The sequence below is a fragment of the Apostichopus japonicus genome, chromosome 22, assembly GCF_037975245.1.
Source record: "Apostichopus japonicus isolate 1M-3 chromosome 22, ASM3797524v1, whole genome shotgun sequence".
Classification (NCBI taxonomy): Eukaryota; Metazoa; Echinodermata; class Holothuroidea; order Aspidochirotida; family Stichopodidae; genus Apostichopus; species Apostichopus japonicus.
Genome location: NC_092582.1, coordinates 14,262,752 through 14,282,880, shown reverse-complemented (window position 1 = coordinate 14,282,880; position 20,129 = coordinate 14,262,752). Strand labels below are relative to the sequence as shown.

At 37.8% G+C, this 20,129-nt stretch overlaps 2 protein-coding genes across 5 annotated transcripts in view; one reads left to right on the top strand and one right to left on the bottom strand.

The window, feature by feature from the left end:
- The window catches only part of LOC139963405 (ATP-binding cassette sub-family C member 4-like), a 41,447-nt gene extending 35,460 nt beyond the window's left edge, over nt 1-5,987 (top strand). For both annotated transcript variants that reach the window (XM_071964140.1, XM_071964139.1), the window contains one exon: nt 4,370-5,987. Coding sequence is in view for 1 of the 2 variants with exons in the window: in XM_071964139.1 (XP_071820240.1) it covers nt 4,370-4,429 (60 nt within the window). In the remaining variant the exon portion in view is untranslated. The remainder of the gene's footprint in view (nt 1-4,369) is intronic.
- A 4,124-nt stretch (nt 5,988-10,111) lies between these two features.
- The window catches only part of LOC139963399 (sodium- and chloride-dependent neutral and basic amino acid transporter B(0+)-like), a 33,461-nt gene continuing 23,443 nt past the window's right edge, over nt 10,112-20,129 (bottom strand). For all 3 annotated transcript variants that reach the window (XM_071964121.1, XM_071964120.1, XM_071964122.1), the window contains 8 exons: nt 19,954-20,088; nt 19,102-19,205; nt 17,963-18,087; nt 17,615-17,727; nt 16,804-16,935; nt 16,098-16,313; nt 14,645-14,809; nt 10,112-13,583 (listed from right to left, as the gene is read on the bottom strand). In XM_071964121.1, coding sequence (XP_071820222.1) covers nt 13,365-13,583; nt 14,645-14,809; nt 16,098-16,313; nt 16,804-16,935; nt 17,615-17,727; nt 17,963-18,087; nt 19,102-19,205; nt 19,954-20,088 — 1,209 coding nt within the window. In that variant the 3' untranslated portion in view covers nt 10,112-13,364. The remainder of the gene's footprint in view (nt 13,584-14,644; nt 14,810-16,097; nt 16,314-16,803; nt 16,936-17,614; nt 17,728-17,962; nt 18,088-19,101; nt 19,206-19,953; nt 20,089-20,129) is intronic.

Here is a 20,129-nt window from a genome sequence, read left to right as displayed (position 1 = left end):
TATCCGGCCGGATAGTCCGGCCGGACCGGATATCCGGTGTATCCCTACATTTAATTTTTGCATTTTTTTTTACTCTAAACCTCCCCAACATCCTTATAAACTTTGCCATCAAATGAAGTTTATTTATAATGAATAACAAGCTTCATTTAATCATTATGAATATTCTGTCTCCCAGTCGTATTAATGCTATACATAATATATTATTATTATTAATATATTCAGTGCCAATAGGGAGATTTTTAAATTGATCAACCTTTACATTGCTATTAATAGCAGTGCACCATAAGCACCTTTCTGTCGCATAATGGCGCAATATATATATTGAAAATGTTAACAATAATTCATTATTATTTCAAAAGAAAATTGAATAACCTAGCATTTTATGACCCACATCAATTAATTAAAATTAGAAAATTAATTAGAAATAGAATGTATCGCTGCAGTCATTCATCAATCATTTTTCATATCGTCACGCCATAATTCACTTTCAGCATCGGCTTGCTAGTTTCGAGACTGTTATTATTATGTGATTGTACTCGTCCATCGTCTCAGCGATATTTGCCAGAGACGGATCCAGTTATTTTCAAAAGAGAAAGCCCTGGGAGACAACTTCAGACAAGTGTCCATAGATACGGACATCTGACAAACAAAAGGGATCCCTAAGCAAAAGCGTTCTTAAAAATTTTCCACTAGTATATCCTCAGCTAAGTTTTATGTGTCGAAACAATTTAGAACCCCAGAGGGGTTTGCGATTAAGTTTAATGGCTGCTGCATGAGAATCTCTAGCGGCCATTTTATCTGTCGTTGTATGGTGAATAACATTTGTTTTTGGTTTCTGTTGTGTTGTGCACATGTCTATTTGCAAATGCATTAAAAAGCTCTGCTATTAAACAATGCTAAGTAAACAAAAGTTGCAACAAAGGTCACATGATTCGTCAAGATATTTTGACACAAGACGTCATTTGCCATTCGTTTTGACCACATTTCATAGTAATAATAATAATAATTTATTCTTATATAGCCCTTTACATCAATGAATGATCTCAAAGCACTTCACAAAATTGCATAAAATATTACAACTTAATATTATTACAGCTTAAAAATATTACAGCCTAAAAACATTGCATCCTAAAAATTACCAAAAAAAAAAAATTAAATAGTAGTCATTGGACGTTTGCTCATTGCCCATTAAGAGACTGCTGGTGGCTTTTTCATATACCACATCATGTGTCCCACTTAGGGTTACTCTATTTTATATCAAGGAAGGTAGGACAATTCCTGGGAGAGGACTGGGGGGGGGGGGTTTATAAGAAGAGGAGTTTCCTACTGTCCTTCACCTGTTTAGGGAAAAAAAATTTGATTTGATACATGAAATTGGCACCAGATTTGGAGAATTTTTAAAGCAACATGCCTAATTGAGATCAAAACATGAATGACTATTGCCAATTTTGCTTTCTCTGTGCACAAATTGGAGTAGCTACATGGCCAAATCACTGTCCAAAAAGAACCAAAAAATCCACTGTATTCTTTACAAAGTTTTCAGTAGTCAGAACTAGTTACTTACAGGAGCAAATTTTTTGATGTAATTTAAGTTTGTAAATCCATCAAGACACTCAGGTAAAGAAAGGAAAAACAAGCACCTGTCAGGGGGAAACTTGGTGGTATAGAAACACTACTCCCACTAGGAGGGAAACTTGGTGGTATAGAAACACTACTCCCACTAGGGAGGAAACTTGGTGGTATAGAAACACTACTCCCACTAGGGGGGAAACTTGGTGGTATAGAAACATTACTCCCGTTAGATTCAACCTAAGATCAACTTTAAATGTTACAAAATTCTTCTCCTTACTGTATTGATCTGATGGCAGGAGAAGTTACATTTTGTGCAAAGTATGCTGCTAGTTGTTTGAATATTCATGTGACCCTCAGGTCGGAAAACCCCAAATTCTTGATTGTGAAATGAGTCATGAAATTTAAAAGACAATATGTAGCTCCCTATAGATGCCTCACCAGATGTACCTAGCCCTTCTGATTTCAGCATTTACATGATAACTATATTCTCTCTTTGTACGGCGATATATTTTGTGGGGGTCGTTGACACTGTAACTTGTGTTACCAAAAGCAACCCATGTAATAATCACACATAATTAAGTAACCCTTTGTCGCACCCTGGGTTCAACCACCATCGGAATGTTCCCGTCCAGTGCCGCGTTATAACCATTAAAAATGCAGTGTAATTTTTATCTCAATACATTACATGTATAGAGATATTGTAACGGTAAGTGGGACTCTCTCTTCTCTTAAAAATTTTTCAGCGTCTTCATATAAAGTTCTTTTTCTCTGGAATTTTCAGAGCAAGCATATATCATATAGGCCAACAAAAGTTACTATTTTTTATTCGAGAATTTTATCTTATTCTATGACTTTTTCACCGATTTATGTCCAAATCGGGCCAATTTGGTCTGAAATGCAGTTTAAACAACCCATTTTTGCACACGCTCCAAAACTTATGTTTTATGAAAGAGAATAGAATAGAATTGTCTTTCAACAGTGGTATCATCTAAGAAAGGGTCCTATGTATTATATATTTTATTAACATTTTAAACTTTCATTTGTTGTTTACAGGTAGGTATTAATAAGAATTTTACCAGCTGTATATGACATTTTATGGCTTTTATTTGCTTATTTGATGCTTAAATGATTTTTCTTTCTTAAAACAACACTGAGCTGCCGCCCCTACTTTTAGTAAAAAGGTCCGTTTTTGATGATTAAGCCCCGCCTCCAAGTCTGGTTTATAGCAGATTGGCTATGACTCATGGACAGCTACATGTTAGATATACGAAAATGGCTACAATCGCGACCAATTTTCTTTACCGTAGTTAGGTACGCAAGGTGTTGTGTATTGCATGCTAAATGCACACATTGTGTACTTTTGAATTTTGCGTAGTGCATTTAATTAATATTAGGCCTTCGGTTTTGTAACATACATTTAAGGATAGTACTGGGGTTCAGGTAGCTTTTCAGAGCAAAGGCCATGATAAGTTTGTTTGATTGCCCTTCATGTATTTTTGTATAATTACGTTTACACATCGTTGTACTTCTGAAGGCTACTTACTGTAGGCCTAATGCATTTAAAAAATATATATATAGGCCTAGGCCCCCTTACCTAGGCCTATTAGGCTTTCAGTGATAGCCACATTAGCATTGTACTGGTGTTCAGACAGCTTTTCCTAGGAAGGACCAGGGTAAGTTTGTTTGATGGGTACGTATAAAAGAGGAGCCGGCCATAGCATCACAACTTTTTTAAGACTATAAAAATTGTATAAGGTTATGTTTTATTTATAAGGATATAAGATGTATAAGGTTATAAGAAGTATGTTTAGCTTTCTTTTGAACCTGTAATGTTTGACATCAAATGTACAAAGAATTAAAATAAAATAACAAATGGAGAGGAACTGAGGTGGCTATTAGGGGAGGAGGAGGCCACCCATCACTTGCATATAAAAACTTGTAATCTTGTTTTACATTATTTTTTCCAAGTCATAAATCCATGAAATCTTCATGTCAGAAATATTGAGATGGAAAAACGTGGGTTGTTTTGATATCTAGAAGTGGACACAGTTTTGATGGTAGTCACCACTACAGTCTACAGTAACATACAGTAGGTCAATAGGCCTAGCTCTCAAGGCAGGCATCAAGAATATGGTCGAGTTGTTCGCCTCTTCTAATTTGGCCGTTGTCATTGACGTCAAACTATATGACCAAAAAGTCCAACAGAGACTGACCCAAGATGAAGGATACCACATAAAAAACAAGTTCTTAAATATTCTATGACATTACTAAACCTTGCAACGTCGTTCTTTCGACTAACAGGCAATGAGCGCTAAAGGCAAGACTAGCAGGATAAAGTGTAACCTGCAAGAGACTATTCGTGGCAAAGTAGCAAAAATGCAAGTTATATATTTGTTGTTCCATGATTGATATTGATAATTGTAGAGACAGAGCAAAGATTTGAAATTAGGAATCAAAATTAAAACTTCCAGTATTGAGATACTGCGTCATTGATGCTCTTGTTTTTTTTATTGTATCACAAACTTTTGATGTATTATTTTTTTTTAAATTTCATTTTCAAACCTGTGAAGTTTACGGTTTATTACATTATTACATGTTGTGATTTTAAATGATCCAAAGCTTAAAGGAAGTTCAGCATTCCTTCCCCCCCCCTCCCCAATCCTGACATCAATATTTCCCTTTGTCACCTTATGGTAATACCTGCTGTGAAGATCTGATACACGGTATTGATAGTATAAATAAGTTCATTCAAGCAACAGAAAGGCAATGTTTTTGCTCTCTCTCTCTCTCCTAACAGATGCAGTTACCATTGCTAGGAGACAAAGAAACGGTGGATGATGCATCTATCGACATATGAGAGCATCCGTGATGCGGGTCTGTTCTCCTCGGAGCATCAGCAATACATCTGTGATACATTCCAATTTATTCTTCAACTGAATACTTTAAATCCATGATTTTTTTATATTTTTTGGTGGGGGGGGGAGTGTTCATTGCCAGTTTAGTTTCCTGCAAATTAACCACATTAACCCAGCACGCCCCAAACTAGTGTTGCCAGTTACTAATTTACTGTGAAACCAAACCCTAGTGTACCCAAAATGGTTGTTCAGTTTAAGTTCTTCTTATTGGCTCTAAGATGCTGGCTGGCTGCCTTAAAAAACAAGAATCATAATATGTATTGTGGCTGGAGAAACGGTTTATGAATGAATTTTACTAAAGTATAAAAATGTCAGTTTCAGTCCATATTTTGATACAAATTGATTTGGAGATGAAGGGTAACCGTGGTAATGAATGGTTCTATGTGGTAACCATGACATCGACAGTACTCATCTCTCTAAAAATCTGATGAAATCTCTCTAGAAATCTCTCTAGAAATCAGCGATTAAATCGCTGATAATGTAATAGGTGAACCTCTCTTTGTGAGTGCCTTGTTATATATGTCGGTATTTTCTAGTTATTTCTTAACTTTCTAAATCGTTGGTACTTTCATCTACTTTATATCTTCTTGCAGCTTCCCCATCTTCTTACCTGCCCCAAGATGGTGTTGCCCTCGATTTAATTACTGTGAAAACAAACCCCTAGTGTACCCGAAATGGGTTCTTAAGTTTTTAGTTCTTCTTATTGGCTCTAAGATGCTGGTTGCCTAAAACACAAGAATCCTACGATTATTTTTGATATATTTTTTTTTACAAACCTCCCCAAAATTGAAAGTTTTCAAAATGTGACCCTCTTTCTTAATTAATTTACTTAGTTGAGCTACTGGACCTGGCTGTGTGTATGTCCTCCCTCAGAGAAACATTTCCCGACTTTAGGAAATGTCTGAGGTCGTTCATCATGTCAAAGGTCAATTCAAAATTATGAACATAAATTGATACCAATCCTTACTGCCTTAAAACACTTTCACTGTCATACATTACCCTCTGATTGTACTCTGTATAGTTTCCCTCAGAAAACAAGAAAATCAAGCAAAGCTTGGATGAACTTTTATAATTAATATGTAGATTCACCTTTATAACTATAGTGAGTAAAATAATCCTATAGTTTCTGATAGAGGTTTATGTGTTGTTTGAGTTCATTAGAGATCAAAGTTTGATAGCCTTGTAAAACATAATTTATTTTAAAAATTTATAGGCGGGGGTATAGTTCATACTCAAACTATAGGTTCACCTTATCACCATAACTAAGTTATGTCTTTGGTGATCAAAAGTGGTTTGTGGACAAAAGTTGTGAAATGTGACATTAAATATTCTCCTATGATAACACCAGGCAAGGCATCAAAAAACCAGACTGGTTTTGTGGTTGATATGTGGGTCCACCTTTAATACTGAGTACAAAAATCCTCTTTTATTTCTGATTAAGTCAAATATCTTGTGAGGTCACCAGAGCTTTGAAAATGTAAATAAAATGTGATAACTCTGTCAAGCTGTGTTGATCTTATTATACTTGTAGTGTTGAGGGTCTGTGAAAAAAAAATCTTCCTTTTAAACAGTTTGTAGTTGGGATTGAACCGGGGATCTTGTGGTGCAAAACTGTTTCCTCCTCCACCAGACCATAAGGTGGAACACTGATTTTACCTGCCTTAATATTACTTAAAGATCAGATTGTGGGGACTTAGTTAATTTTTGTAAAAGATTTTCCCTATTTGGGGGGGGGGGGAACCTTGTCAGATAGAGGGAACCCGCGCAGGGACCTTGTCAGATAGAGGGAACCCGCGCAACTCACCTGGGCCGCTTTGGAACCTTGTCAGGGAGTGGGAAACTGGCCACGCCACACCATCCAGCAAGTCCTTTTGCAGTGATAGCTCACCCAGGACTTGAACCGATGATCTGATGTTTGGAGAGCGACAGAGCCACCCGCTACACCATTTTGGTTCCCAATAGATAAACTTCGTTTCTTATATTTATACTTCCACCTTCTCCAAAGGACAGAAAAATTAAAAGGCTCTACCTGGACTTGAACCACAGACATTGCATTTGTCTGACTCATTCGGTTGCAGAGCACTACCAACTGCGCCACAGCAACTGTTGAGAATTAAAGCTCGTTTCTAATATTTAAACTTCCTAATGAAAGGAGGAAAAGAGCAGAAAATAAGAAAAAGGCTCTACCTGGACTTGAACCACAGACATTGCATTTGTCTGACTCATTCAGTTGCAGAGCACTACCAACTGCGCCACAGCAACTGTTGAGAATTAAAGCTCATTTCTAATATTTAAACTTCCTAATGAAAGGAGGAAAAGAGCAGAAAATAAAAAAAAGGCTCAACCTGGACTTGAACCGCAGACATTGCATTTGTCTGACTCATTCAGTTGCAGAGCACTACCAACTGCACCACAGCAACTGTTGAAAATTAAAGCTCGTTTCTAATATTTAAACCTCAGAATGAAAGGAGGAAAAGAGCAGAAAATAAAAAAGGCTCAACCTGGACTTGAACCACAGACATTGCATTTGTCTGACTCATTCGGTTACAGAGCACTACCAACTGCGCCACAGCACGGTTGAGAATTATAGCTCATTTCTAATATTTAAACCTCAGAATGAAAGGAGGAAAAGAGCAGAAAATAAAAAAAGGCTCAACTTGGACTTGAACCGCAGACATGGCATTTGTCTGACTCATTCGGTTACAGAGCACTACCAACTGCGCCACAGCAACTGTTGAGAATTAAAGCTCGTTTCTAATATTTTAACTTCCTAATGAAAGGAGGAAAAGAGCAGAAAATAAAAAAAGGCTCAACCTGGACTTGAACCACAGACATGGCATTTGTCTGACTCATTCGGTTACAGAGCACTACCAACTGCGCCACAGCAATTGTTGAGAATTAAAGCTCATTTCTAATATTTAAACCTCAGAACGAAAGGAGGAAAAGAGCAAAAAATAAAAAAAGGCTCAACCTGGACTTGAACCACAGACATGGCATTTGTCTGACTCATTCGGTTACAGAGCACTACCAACTGCGCCACAGCAACTGTTGAGAATTAAAGCTCGTTTCTAATATTTTAACTTCCTAATGAAAGGAGGAAAAGAGCAGAAAATAAAAAAAAGGCTCAACCTGGACTTGAACCGCAGACATTGCATTTGTCTGACTCATTCAGTTGCAGAGCACTACCAACTGCGCCACAGCAACTGTTGAGAATTAAAGCTCATTTCTAATATTTAAACCTCAGAATGAAAGGAGGAAAAGAGCAGAAAATAAAAAAGGCTCAACCTGGACTTGAACCGCAGACATGGCATTTGTCTGACTCATTCGGTTACAGAGCACTACCAACTGCGCCACAGCAATTGTTGAAAATTAAAGCTCGTTTCTAATATTTAAACCTCAGAATGAAAGGAGGAAAAGAGCAGAAAATAAAAAAGGCTCAACCTGGACTTGAACCACGGACATGGCATGTGTCTGACTCATTCGGTTACAGAGCACTACCAACTGCGCCACAGTAACTATTACGAAGTAATGTTCGTTTCTAATATTTAAACCTCCGCAGAATATTTAATGGCGCGAATGGCGCGAAGCGTGCAAGAAAATTTTGGGATTTACAAACCCTCTAGATGGCCGGAAACGGCACTTCCCGAGGTTTCCAAGCGGCATATACCCAACTTTAAAATAGGGATATCATGTCCGAAATATCTCATAATCAGGATCCAAAATACTTTTTTTTTAAATTTCGGGTGTTATTTTGGGAAAATTGCCCCTGTCAATCTTGTTTCAGGCGCTACGTTAGAATGTTCGAGAGCTCTTTTATATTATTCGATGAAGAAAATGGCCTCATGCAGGCTATTATAGGCCTATACACATGCAATACACAATTACACATAGTTACATTCCTAGGTACCGATTGCTAGGGCATCCAGGTGAAACGTGTATTAAGCATTACCCTGGTTACATGAGATTCTCAACTGTTCGAGGGAACATGTACGTGTGTAGGCCTACTAAATGGCCTATATGAATATACTACCAGGGTGCATATATGTACTATATCAATACCGTGGGCGCAATAATACATTTTGTTGTTATAGGGCCAATGAAGCCTACAGTCAACTATTCTTGCTTTATAAAGACGGTTTATTTGAAAAGATCGCACTGCGTTTATGGTAGGCGAGAAATGAAGCTAAAAAAGAGCCGTACATTCACGATGATGCATAAATGTAGGCATGAAAATATTCTTATCCCTGGCATTCAGTTTATTTTGGATTTGGGTGCTGTGTGTGGGCGTGCAGGGGGGCCAAAAAAAAACCTGATTTATGATTTATGGAAAATATAGAAATCATATAGACAAAAAGCCTTGCCCGGTCAGATAATTACACGAAATTGGTGTATAACAAAGACAAGGGTGTCTTCTACTCCACGTCTAATTTTAATGTCGATGGGTGTTTCAGAGAGGACAAGAGAGTGGGCTGAAAGAGGGGGTTTTCCAGATTGTGCACTTATAAAGAACACGTATTTCTATCGGGTCCTTTGGGACCACGTATCTCCCGAACGGAAGCAGATATGGACCTGGGAGTTGCAGATTTGGGCTCCTGAGCATCGATTACTCCCTGTTACGTCATTTGGGCGAAATCGATTTTGGGTCAGATTTGGAAAAAACTGCAAATCAGGTTTTTGGCCCCCACGCCCCCACACAACACCCAATTCCAAAATAAACTTCAGATTCGTAATCAGCGTGTCGCGAACTACCAGAAAAGATACACATTTATCGCATTTGCGACAACAAGTTTTTTCATCTCAAGAAAAAGTAAGACCGAAAAACTTTTACGACGAACAAAGGTTTAAAATCTTTTGTTGTCCCTAAAAGTTTTTCGGTTTTCTATTGTTCCTCTGAAAAGTTGCAAACTGAGCGAAATAAAAGGGCGCTCGACGCATCTTGCCAGTGATACGTGATTTCAAAGCAGTCAAATCAAACCTTTGTTTGTCATCTTGAGTTTTATCTTGACATTTATGAATAAATGGGTCAAATTTTGGCAAAAACTGCTTACGGTTTTTTTAGGTGAAAAAACTTTTTGTCGCAAAGGCGATAAATGTGTATCTTTTCTGGTAGTTTGCGACACGCTGATTACGAATCTGAAGTTTAGTTTGGTGGGGGGGGGGGGGGATATGGTGTATTACATCCCCTCCACCCATTTTCATGGGGGATATATCCCCTTCCCCCCCCCAGGATCGCCGCCCATGATTATAGGGGGGGTTTTAAAGTAACAGCATTAACTAAAATGAGGAGCATAAGCTTACTTCATGCCACGGTTATGGATACATGGCTCTTTGAAAATTCCGCCTACCACAAAAGTAATGATGGGGGGGGGGGCGGTATTAAAGCATTTATTTTGCAAGGGTAACAAGTAACGTTTAATAAGCCTAGCATAAGGTTATCATTAGTGTTCAGGATTCGTAGTAAACCGTAACACATGTTTTGGTCTTGAAAAAGTCTTGGAAAGAAGAAAAAGATTTGGTCTTTAAAAAAAATGTCAATTCCTCCCGATATGTGTACGGCAGAAGAAGACATTATTCACGGTACACGATATGAAACAACAAAATGACTCAAAAAACAAAACAAACTATAAACCATGCAAAGGTTACTGCATGTTGACTTGGGCTACTTTATTGCTAATGAACAATTTTAATTACCCTATTAGATAGAACCATGACGATGCTTTACTTAATAATCATGTTAGTAATATTACATCACTTTAGGATAAATCATAATAATAATAACACACAAAATTGAACGAAACCAAATGGAAGAAAGGAAACAAGCTAAGGCCAATCATATCATTAAATATAATCTTTCAAAGCTTGTAGAGAGGAAGAAAATGAAAGAATGTATATATTGATCTACATATATATCAAGCTGTAAATTATTAAGTCCTTCATAAACTTTTCTACTAAAGCATTAAAAGGAGAGTCCAGAGGAAAGTTTTATTTCCCACTCATGAAAGAAGAACCCTCAGGATCCTGGTGAAATTTTACACTGACGGTAGACAGTTTTTCTTCGATTTATGTTTTCACTGTACATTTGTTGACCTTGTATTGGATAGGGTTCCAAATTTGCTTCATGGGATGTGAAGTTATCAATAAGTGGGATATGAAACAATCGATATGTTAACCCAAAAAATCCCAATGTTTTAAAGTAGAAACTTGGATGTACATTTTAATGATTATCATAAAACCAATTTGACAGTGTTCATCGGTTACATCACACCTTGTTGCTTCAAGTTCACTTTAAGGTACAAAACGTGTCAATTTCAAATTGCTGTTATCTGGAAAACCCATACATAGAAACGGAATGAGGATAATTAAATTGCATTCTTCTCTCTTTAGCCAAACACAAAAAATCAAATTCACCAGGACTTTCCTTTGAACGCATCCTTTCCATTGGTTTTAAGGTTAACCATGCCTCAAGCCCAATATATTGAAATTTACAACGAATATTACACCAACTTAAACCGTGAGATTGCAGTCGACTCACCCTAGTCTCAGGAAACAATCTTGCATTGAAAGACTTAAATATGATTGAAAAAAAAAAATATTAAAAAAAAAAACGACCTAAGCGGGATTTAAAACAAAAATTGTTCGAAGACTGTATCGACGTTGTGCGAATCCAAAATACGAAATGGAATTTTTTTGTCAAATTTGTACTAATTTCAAATTCACGTAAATGGCAATCTTAGGATAACAAGACAAAAAGACACCACAAATAGATCCAAGTTTGTTGCCAAAATTTACAATTAATGTTTGCTTTAAATAGTATTTCATAATTCTATAATAATATTTATAGCAAAATAGATGTAGTACTTTCATGTTCCTTCTTAAAAATATGTTTTTGCTTTAATTATGCATAAAATCACAAATCATGTAAAGTATACTTTCTGGCATCTCGGCCTTTGGTAATTTTAAACATTATTGATAATGCACCCGGCGATATGGAAACGGCTGTCATCGTTCAAATCTTCAATTTGGTGGCAGCTTAATATTTTCGCAGACAGTGAAATGGTAAACATTTTATACTAGTAGCTGTTGTTCAGCAGTCCACATGACATGGTTTATATTTACGATTTTGGCATATCAAATACTCAACGAGTAGTTTGCTTAAAATCCATCAAAAATGTCGCCAAATGTCGCCTAACCTCTAAGCCCTCTCGAATATATTGAAAATGATTTTTTATTCTTTATTTTCCCTTACCATACCCTCTTCCCCCACCCCCAAAGAAGGATTCACAACGGCCATCTTTTTCATTTTACAAAAGCTGGGAACTGTATGGACTGAAATTTTAATCACTCTAGTTTTAGCCAGCTATGAAAGCCACAAGCCTGACCCAAAGTCAGATAATCCATGAAATCATCCCAAACTTGCAAAAATATGAGAACCAAAAAACCAAATAGATTATAGAACAACTTGCCAACATCTTTCAAACCCCACATGGGAGGTAGCTGCTGGCTAGTGGTATGAGACACTCGATATTATTATTCCTATATTGATACTAGAGAGTAACAAAAGTTATAAGCGAGATGTTACTATGACATTTTTTTTTGTGACTTCATTGCGTGAACTGATCAACAGATCTATCAGCAGATCGATCGCAGGCCAAAGACAGTGGAAGCCTCTAGAATGGATGTCATACTTGTTTTGTTGATGATGGAACCTTTTTTTTTATTTTTTTCATTTCTGATATAACATTGCATATATATACACAGCATACATACTGATACCCAAAATTGCTACAATGTGACTGCACAATAGCCCTTGGTGCATGAGCATAGAAGAAATGATACAATGTGTATGCAATTATCTTCCTTTTCTCAACAAAGTATACATCGATGTAATGGAACAGGTACGATATTGCTTAATTTGTAAATTATGGGACTTTCCCTTCCAAATATACTTTTTGTCTTGACATAAACATGTATTTTGCTGTTGGAAAACAAAAAACATGACGCAAAACTTGCGAAGAACGATTTAACGAGTACTGGCATCTTTGGGTAGGTTTCAAAACTTCAGGCACACAAAAATACAGAGATCTCCGTAATGTTAAAGAAAAATCGTAAAGGAAGCCCAATTAAAGAAGACAATTTTTAAGCTCAATTACCCAAGGATTAAGTTGACTCTTACATTTATGTCCCGTCGTGCAGACGGTAGGTTGATTTAGTCGCTGTTCCTGAGACTCTCGTTGTCACTTGGCAACTACTGCCCTTACTGCATCAAAGGTCACTCTGATGTGTGTGAACTTCAAGGTCCCCCTGACCTACATTGACCCCCCTGACGTACAGTCGCTCCATTTTAAAGTCGAGTCGAGTAATTTCCTGACTTGGGTTCAATGACTCGAGTCACTGCACTTTCTCTATGACATTAAGTAACTCAGAGATGTGCCTGGCCACAACTCTGGGATGCACCTTTCAAGGTGGTACAACATGAAAGTTTGGGTCAAGTCATAGTTTTGGAAACCCTACAGATATCATATCTACAATTATTCAAAGCCTTTGTCATGTAAACAACACAGCAGAGTGTTTTGGATTTTAAGCAAAAGACCCTGCAGCCGAGGAATGTCAGTTCATTCCTTATTAGTTTTAAGACAAAGGTCCATTTTTTATATGATGATTAATCTACAGGGGTGGGGGGTGGGGTACATTCTACAAGCACATATTCTAAAGTACACCTAAGTTGTGTGGGCAAAATCTACAGGATTCCTAATTGGTGAAGAAGAATCTTGAATATTTCTTTCAAATATGGTCAGAAAGAGATGATTTAAACTTTCAATGAAGTGACATCTCTAATATTTAATGACAAGGCTCTTTTTACATATCCATCACCTTCCTTTAAACCGGGGGATCGTAGCCATCGTTAGCCTGGGCCTTGTACATGACCGCTGGCTCAACGGCGGGGTCTGCTGCGGCATGGTGGTTGTCCTCCAGCCCTCCCTCAAGCTTGCCACCCATGGTGGTACCATGCTGCACGTGGGTATCCCACGCTACTTGTCGGTATTTCTGGAGAGCAGGTCCCCATGACTCTCTTGGGCTGCTCATGGCGGCCCAGCGCTGTATAGACAAAACAAACAGAGAAGGGGTTTGTATTACATGGTTTGTAGCAAACAGAGGTGACTCTTTTATAGACAGAAAAATTGTTGGGATTTGTAAAGTGACTTTTTCTTGTGCCATCTGGATAGTTTATAAGCTTATTATAAAAAAAATATATAGATATATATAAATAAAGCAATGAAAGAAAAAAACACAAAGGATTAGGTAACTTTTTTTAACAAAAGTTTGAGAACATTTTGTATGGCTAGAATTGGGGCCATAATCTCAAGAAAATAGATGACTGTGCTCTCTACAAACTAAGCTATCCAACAACACTGTAGGCCGAATCACTAGAAACATTCGCTTGGGACTTTTGTCGATAGGCCTTTAAGCATCGTTCATGTTGATTCATCCAGAAAAGAAGAGGTGCACTCAAGGGATTTGTTTTTTTACGTATACACATATATGCAAGTGACAGTCCCGGCCATATTGAATAAAATTTGAAATGAGCTTAACTGTGTGTTCAGCACAAATCAACCCAATGGTTGAAACTAAACCAAATACTGTGAGGTATAATTGAAATCTTTGTCAATTCTAACTCAATCAACTGTTATTGTTGACAGTTCTTACCAACTGGCTTTCGGCATACACTTCAGCCTCTTCCAGCAACAACTAATGGACATACTAAAGTAACAGTGGGCAGAGAGGTGGGGACCTGGGGTGGTGGGGAGTAGGCTGGCAGTGGGTGGTCTATATAGCATTATCAGACATCAATTAAAGCCGCCTCACAAAAGGTCCCTTCGAAGGGGGTCACAAAGTGGAGCAAAGTCAAGGACCAAGTTTTATTCGACAAAAAGCTGGCTTTACTCAGTCTTGGTGACTATGACAATGTTGTGATCATGAAGACCATCCCTGGATACCCTTTCACTCACAAATATTAAAACATTTGGCCAAAATAAAAAAGGAGGTCAACCTGATGATTTTGAAAACACTTTGCAATAGGTTTGGAATATCTAGTAATTTGTGGATTAGCTGATAGCCCGGCCACTTTAAAGAATCGTGGGCATAGATGATTGACTTACGCTTGCAACGCCACCTGGTCCGATGATGAATTCATATACCCAGATACCAGGAATCCAGACCAAGGACAGACCAACCATGGTCCATCCAATCAGGTGGGCCCACCACGGGTAGTCTCCGTTGTACGTCGGAGGGCTCCAGTCCATCCAGTTGAACAGCAGTACAAACTAAAAACAAAGATCAATAATAAACAAGAAATCCTTCCATGAGATATGTACCCAAAAAAAAAAATGAATTAATGCTCTGGTGCAAAGCAGTAAGTGCCACTCAGCCTTCATTGTACACAACAAAGCATGTCTTGATGTACAAAAGAGCTACTTGGAATGAATACCAATTATTTCCCATTGTACTCTAAAGTAGCTTTTTGCAACTGGTAGTAAACTCACACTTTATAAATTTTGATCAAGACCGCTAGAAACAGACAAATCCCTTCTGTGTGTGAAACTATTTCCACTTCTCTGAGGGACTATACTGGTCCAGGTTGGGCCCTAGGACAATTATACCACTGGGCCTCCCCACTTCTAAAGTATACATAATTTTATGATACTATTTATGGTCGTATGAGAATTTGCCAGGGCAACCCAATGGATCCTTCCCCTCCCCATTCTTGTCAGTCTATCGTTTGAGGTAGAACCACTGCATGAAAAGAAATTCCTAACTTCTTGAAACTTCCTCTATCCCTCCCTTTCTCCCCCTCCCTTTGGCCACATGAAACATATGTTGCCCATTATTAATTAGCATTGATTTACTCTGCCTTAGACAACTTTCTGCAAGTCAAAGATTGGAATAAATTAGATAAATATTGATACAGAAAAACAAAGCCATTTACAGCTCTATTGCCTGTGATGACATCACTGACTCGTACTGTTGCCAGATGCATTTACAAAATATCACAAAATTTGATAAAAGTCATATTTTGTCATAAAAAAAGTACTATGAAGATGTGGGTTTGACCTTAATGATACGTACAAAATTTCCGATATCCCTTTAAGGTTTATTTGTTTTGTATCTGACTGCAGTTGGGTCACTGTACATAATAGAATATTGCCTAATATTATAATCAGCAGCAGTTATTTTTACGATGCTTAAGCGACCACAAATGTGGGAGAAACCCGCAAGGGCTTATGGATTACAACTTACACGTTGGGTGGCTTCCAATTCAAAATTTTTAACTCAAATTTGGAATCTTTTCAATTTTAGAAAGTCATTTCAGATGGGAAAACCGTAGATTGCTCTTAGATGAAATACCCACCTTACTATGACCCGGGCGGGAATCGAACCCCGAACCTCCCGATTGCTAAGCCTCATTGCTTCAAATGCCACCACCTTTATCCACTCGGCCACAGCACCTGTCAATATTAGATACTGGATTGCAACCCTGACTGACATAAATATCAAAGTGGGTTGCAAAGTCATTTGTATCAGGTCGGTTGAATTTTGCTATGTTTCACTTACGGAGAGTAGGGCGGGAGTGATGATGCACCAGTTGATAGGCCACCAATAGAACAGTGGGAAGTCCACCCATTGGCTGCCGATCATGGTACGGATGTCGTTTATGAACCGTTTACCTCCATAGATCCAGGAGATGGAAGCGCACTCGCAGATAGCAAATATGAGAAGAGCGAAACTAGCTCCATAGCTGTCCATCAGGTTCACCCAGTAAATACCGGCCTACCGAGGAGAAGAAAAAACCAAAAAAAATGATGATCTGTTTTACAAAGTAATGGAAAGTTAAGACGATTTAAATGTGACAGGAGGACAAATCGTACCAGATGGTGTTATCATAAACAAGGATTAATGTAGCACACTGCACAGATGTCGCAAAGCCGTAATCACATCGCAAAGCCCTAATCACATCGCAAAGCAGTAATCACATCGTAAAGTCGTCCATGAGGAATAATCAAGACAAAAAAGCCAAACTAAAGTTTAAGGCTACGCTACCACACAAAAGAAAGAGAAGAAAAAACTACCCACTTGCAAATCTATGACTGGATAAAAGAACATTTTATTGGTTATTTGCTGGACTGCATCAAATAGGGTTTTGAACCTTCTTGCTAGAGCTGTAGCAAATTTGCACAGAGGTGGGCCAAGTGTGGCAGGCCCACCTTTGCGATAGTTCTTTGCAAGACTCTCCAACAGGCCTGCGTGTGTATATACTCACTCTCGTCACACAGAGAAGTCCCACGAGATAGCAGAAGCAACACAAGCCCAGCAAGACGAAAATCTTCCTCTTGCGGAGAGCACCAGGGAAAGCATCCACGATGGCTGTGACGATGGTCTCAATGATGGTGAACTGAGAGGACGAACGTGAGACGATAAGAAAAGACAGAGATTAACCGATACGGTGAAAATCTAACGACAGGTTTAGAATGTTAAACAAAGGTAGAGGGGCGAGACCACATTCGCAATGGTGTCACGAATAATTGAAACTTAGGATGATGCAATGTACAATATTTAACCACCGATTCACATGTCAGGTGATAATTCACGAAGGATAACATTTTTAGCTTCATTTGTTTTAGATTTTGTTTATTCTGTTTATTTTTATCGCAATGGTGTTACGAATAATTGAACGTTCGATGGGATGCAATGTACAATATTTAACCTCCAATTCACATGTCAGGTGATGATTAGTGAAGAATAATATTGCATCACAATTTGTTTTAGCTTTTGTTTATTTATTATTTTTTTTATCGCAATGTTGTTACGAATAATTAAAACTAAAGATGATGCAATGTACAATATTTATCCACCAATTCACATGCCAGGTGATAATTCAAGAAGGATAATATTGGTTTTAGCTTTTGTTTATTTATATTTTATTGAGACGGAGAAGAAAACAAACAAGAGTACTGAATACCCATCTTGACTGTTTACATTGTCTCGAAATGTGTCCATTTCTTGTTGGTGTTTTGTTTGAGAACTTTGAATCCAATGGTTTAATTTGTGCCCATAGGAGACATTTTATTTACCTGACTGTCCAGGCCCAAAGTCAACAACATGAGGAAAAAAAGACATGACCAGACTGGAGCGGCCGGGAGAAGAGCCACCGCTTCTGGGTAGGCGATGAAGGCCAATCCAAAACCTATTCACATCAGAGAGAGGGAAAAGAGAGACAAAACTAAGTTAAAGGTGTCAGTATTTGGAGAAAGTGAGTGTAAAGCTTGATAAAATCTGTCAAAAAAGAAGTACTTTTTGTTATGATCCAAATTTTAAAAATTTAAAAAAAAATAATGAAAAAGGGGCAATGCCAGCACCACCCTGGATTGTGCCCCTGGTGATCATGGTCTAGTACCTCCAAGACGGAAAATATAACTTACCCTGGTCCACTACTTCGTCGACCTCTTTGCCCAGTTCCTTGGCCATAAAACCCACGATAGAGAAAATGACAAAACCTGCAAAGATACTGGTAGCGCAGTTTGCGATTGCTACGAAGAGAGAGTCCCTGTTCAAAAGACATAAATATTTCACAATAATTTATATTCCACAAATAGCTTCAGTTTATTCATCTTGTTTTGTTGGGTGGTGAGGTTGGGGTGGGGGTGAAGGCTTGTATTAAGTTAGATCATGAGTAAAAAAGAAATTCATGTAGTGCACAAAAACTATATAAATGTCCCTAAAAAGTGAATATTGCATATATTTCCCTTAAAAAACATTTAATAAAGCACAAGTATGGGATGATACAATAGAGAGGGGGCTGTTTAGTTAAGATACTATGCAATAGCTCTACACAATGCAAGTGCAGTGGTCGAGCTGGATTTTTTTGTGTGGTCTTTTTCCTCATACCTCACATTCTCTTCACATTTATGTCTGGCAATCCAGAAAAATATATATAATGAAATGTGGTTTATTACTTGGCCTCTCATTCAACTACAGTGATGATTTAAACACATTTGACTCTACTCATCTGTTACTGTAAAGCATTTAACATCTCCAGCTCTCTCCCCCCCTTCCATTTTGTTTTTACTTTTTTTTACTTTTATGCTTTAAATGGAAATAAACTGAACTGAACGGAATTGTTAAACATGTATGACTGAGTTCTTATGTGTAATTATTCAGTTAAGTGATCAGTCATAGAGAATATGCTGGTAGCTTGATGCAAGGCTGAATTGCAAAGGTATAATAAATCTTATAAGGAAACAAAACCCACTCAAATCCTCACAGGATGTCACAAATTTTATGCAGGGGGAAGGGGGGGGAGGGAGGAGGGGAATCAAGGAGATATTCTTTTTTATCCAGAATACATAGTTTTTAAAGCTGAAATCTCCATGTATCTTAAATTCAAGTGCGTTTTTTTTCCACTTCTCTACAGCCAGGGAGTAGCATCCTTAATAACTAATTACTGCTTTTCTGATTGTAACATACCTTATCTTGTTTTGACTTTATCTATGGTGCAACAAATTAATTTTGTCAGTCTGGGTGGCACTTCAAATTGAGACAAGGATTGATGAAGACTTACACATAACAGTTGTTGTGGAACTTGTTATAGGAAGCTAAGGTGATTAATCCACCCCAGGCAGCACTCAAGGAGAAGAATATCTGGACTGCTGCAGCGAGCCATACCTAGATATGAGATGAGAAGAGAAAGGTGAAATAAATGTCACGATATGAAATGAAAAAAAGAGACAACATTACGAGGACGGCATCCATCGGTATGTGACCAACATCGGCACAGCTGGAATAACCTTGATGCGCTAGTTAAGTAATGCTAGTAAATGTAAATGTAACGAATAACACTGATACAATACTGGCCTGCCTCTAGATAATGGAAGGTAGTAGAAGAATGTCACATGTATAATAAAATACCATCAACTACTACTTTAGTGTAACCAACGCCAATGAATCCTTCAATGCATGAATTGATCAAAATGCGAACGTTATTCGATTAACCAATCAGGGATAGTCCAGCTTGCAGAGTAACTATTTTTTGGCTAAAACTGCATTAAGTACTGGTTCTGATGGGATCATGAACCAACAACTTTCTTGTTTGGGGGATTTTGGGCAGATCTTGTGTCAATCCTGCTTTCTTCAAAATACCATTCACATTACTCCTTGGCAAGCTACGGGCATCTATCAATACACTTTGCTTGAATTACACTTCCTAGGTTCCAACTCGGACACTACTTTTATATAAACACAAAATCTGAATCGTCAAACTTCTTCAACGATGTGCTGAGAAACTGCAACCAAACATCGATGTGAAACAGAAACACCACCATAGATGTAACTATAAATTCATAATAAAAAAAAAAAAAAAAACAGTAACGCAGTTGCTTTTGTGAAAACATTTCCTTCAATTTATAACACTTACCTGAGGATTACCGAGAATTTCCCATTTTGGAGTAATGAAAAACCGGATTCCTTCTTGGTGACCGTCCAAAGTCAACCCCAAGATGAGAAGTGCAAGAAGGACAATGTAAGGAAACGTAGCTGTCACGTACACCACCTTCAAGGAACGGATGAAAAGATAAGAAAATTAAAAGTCTT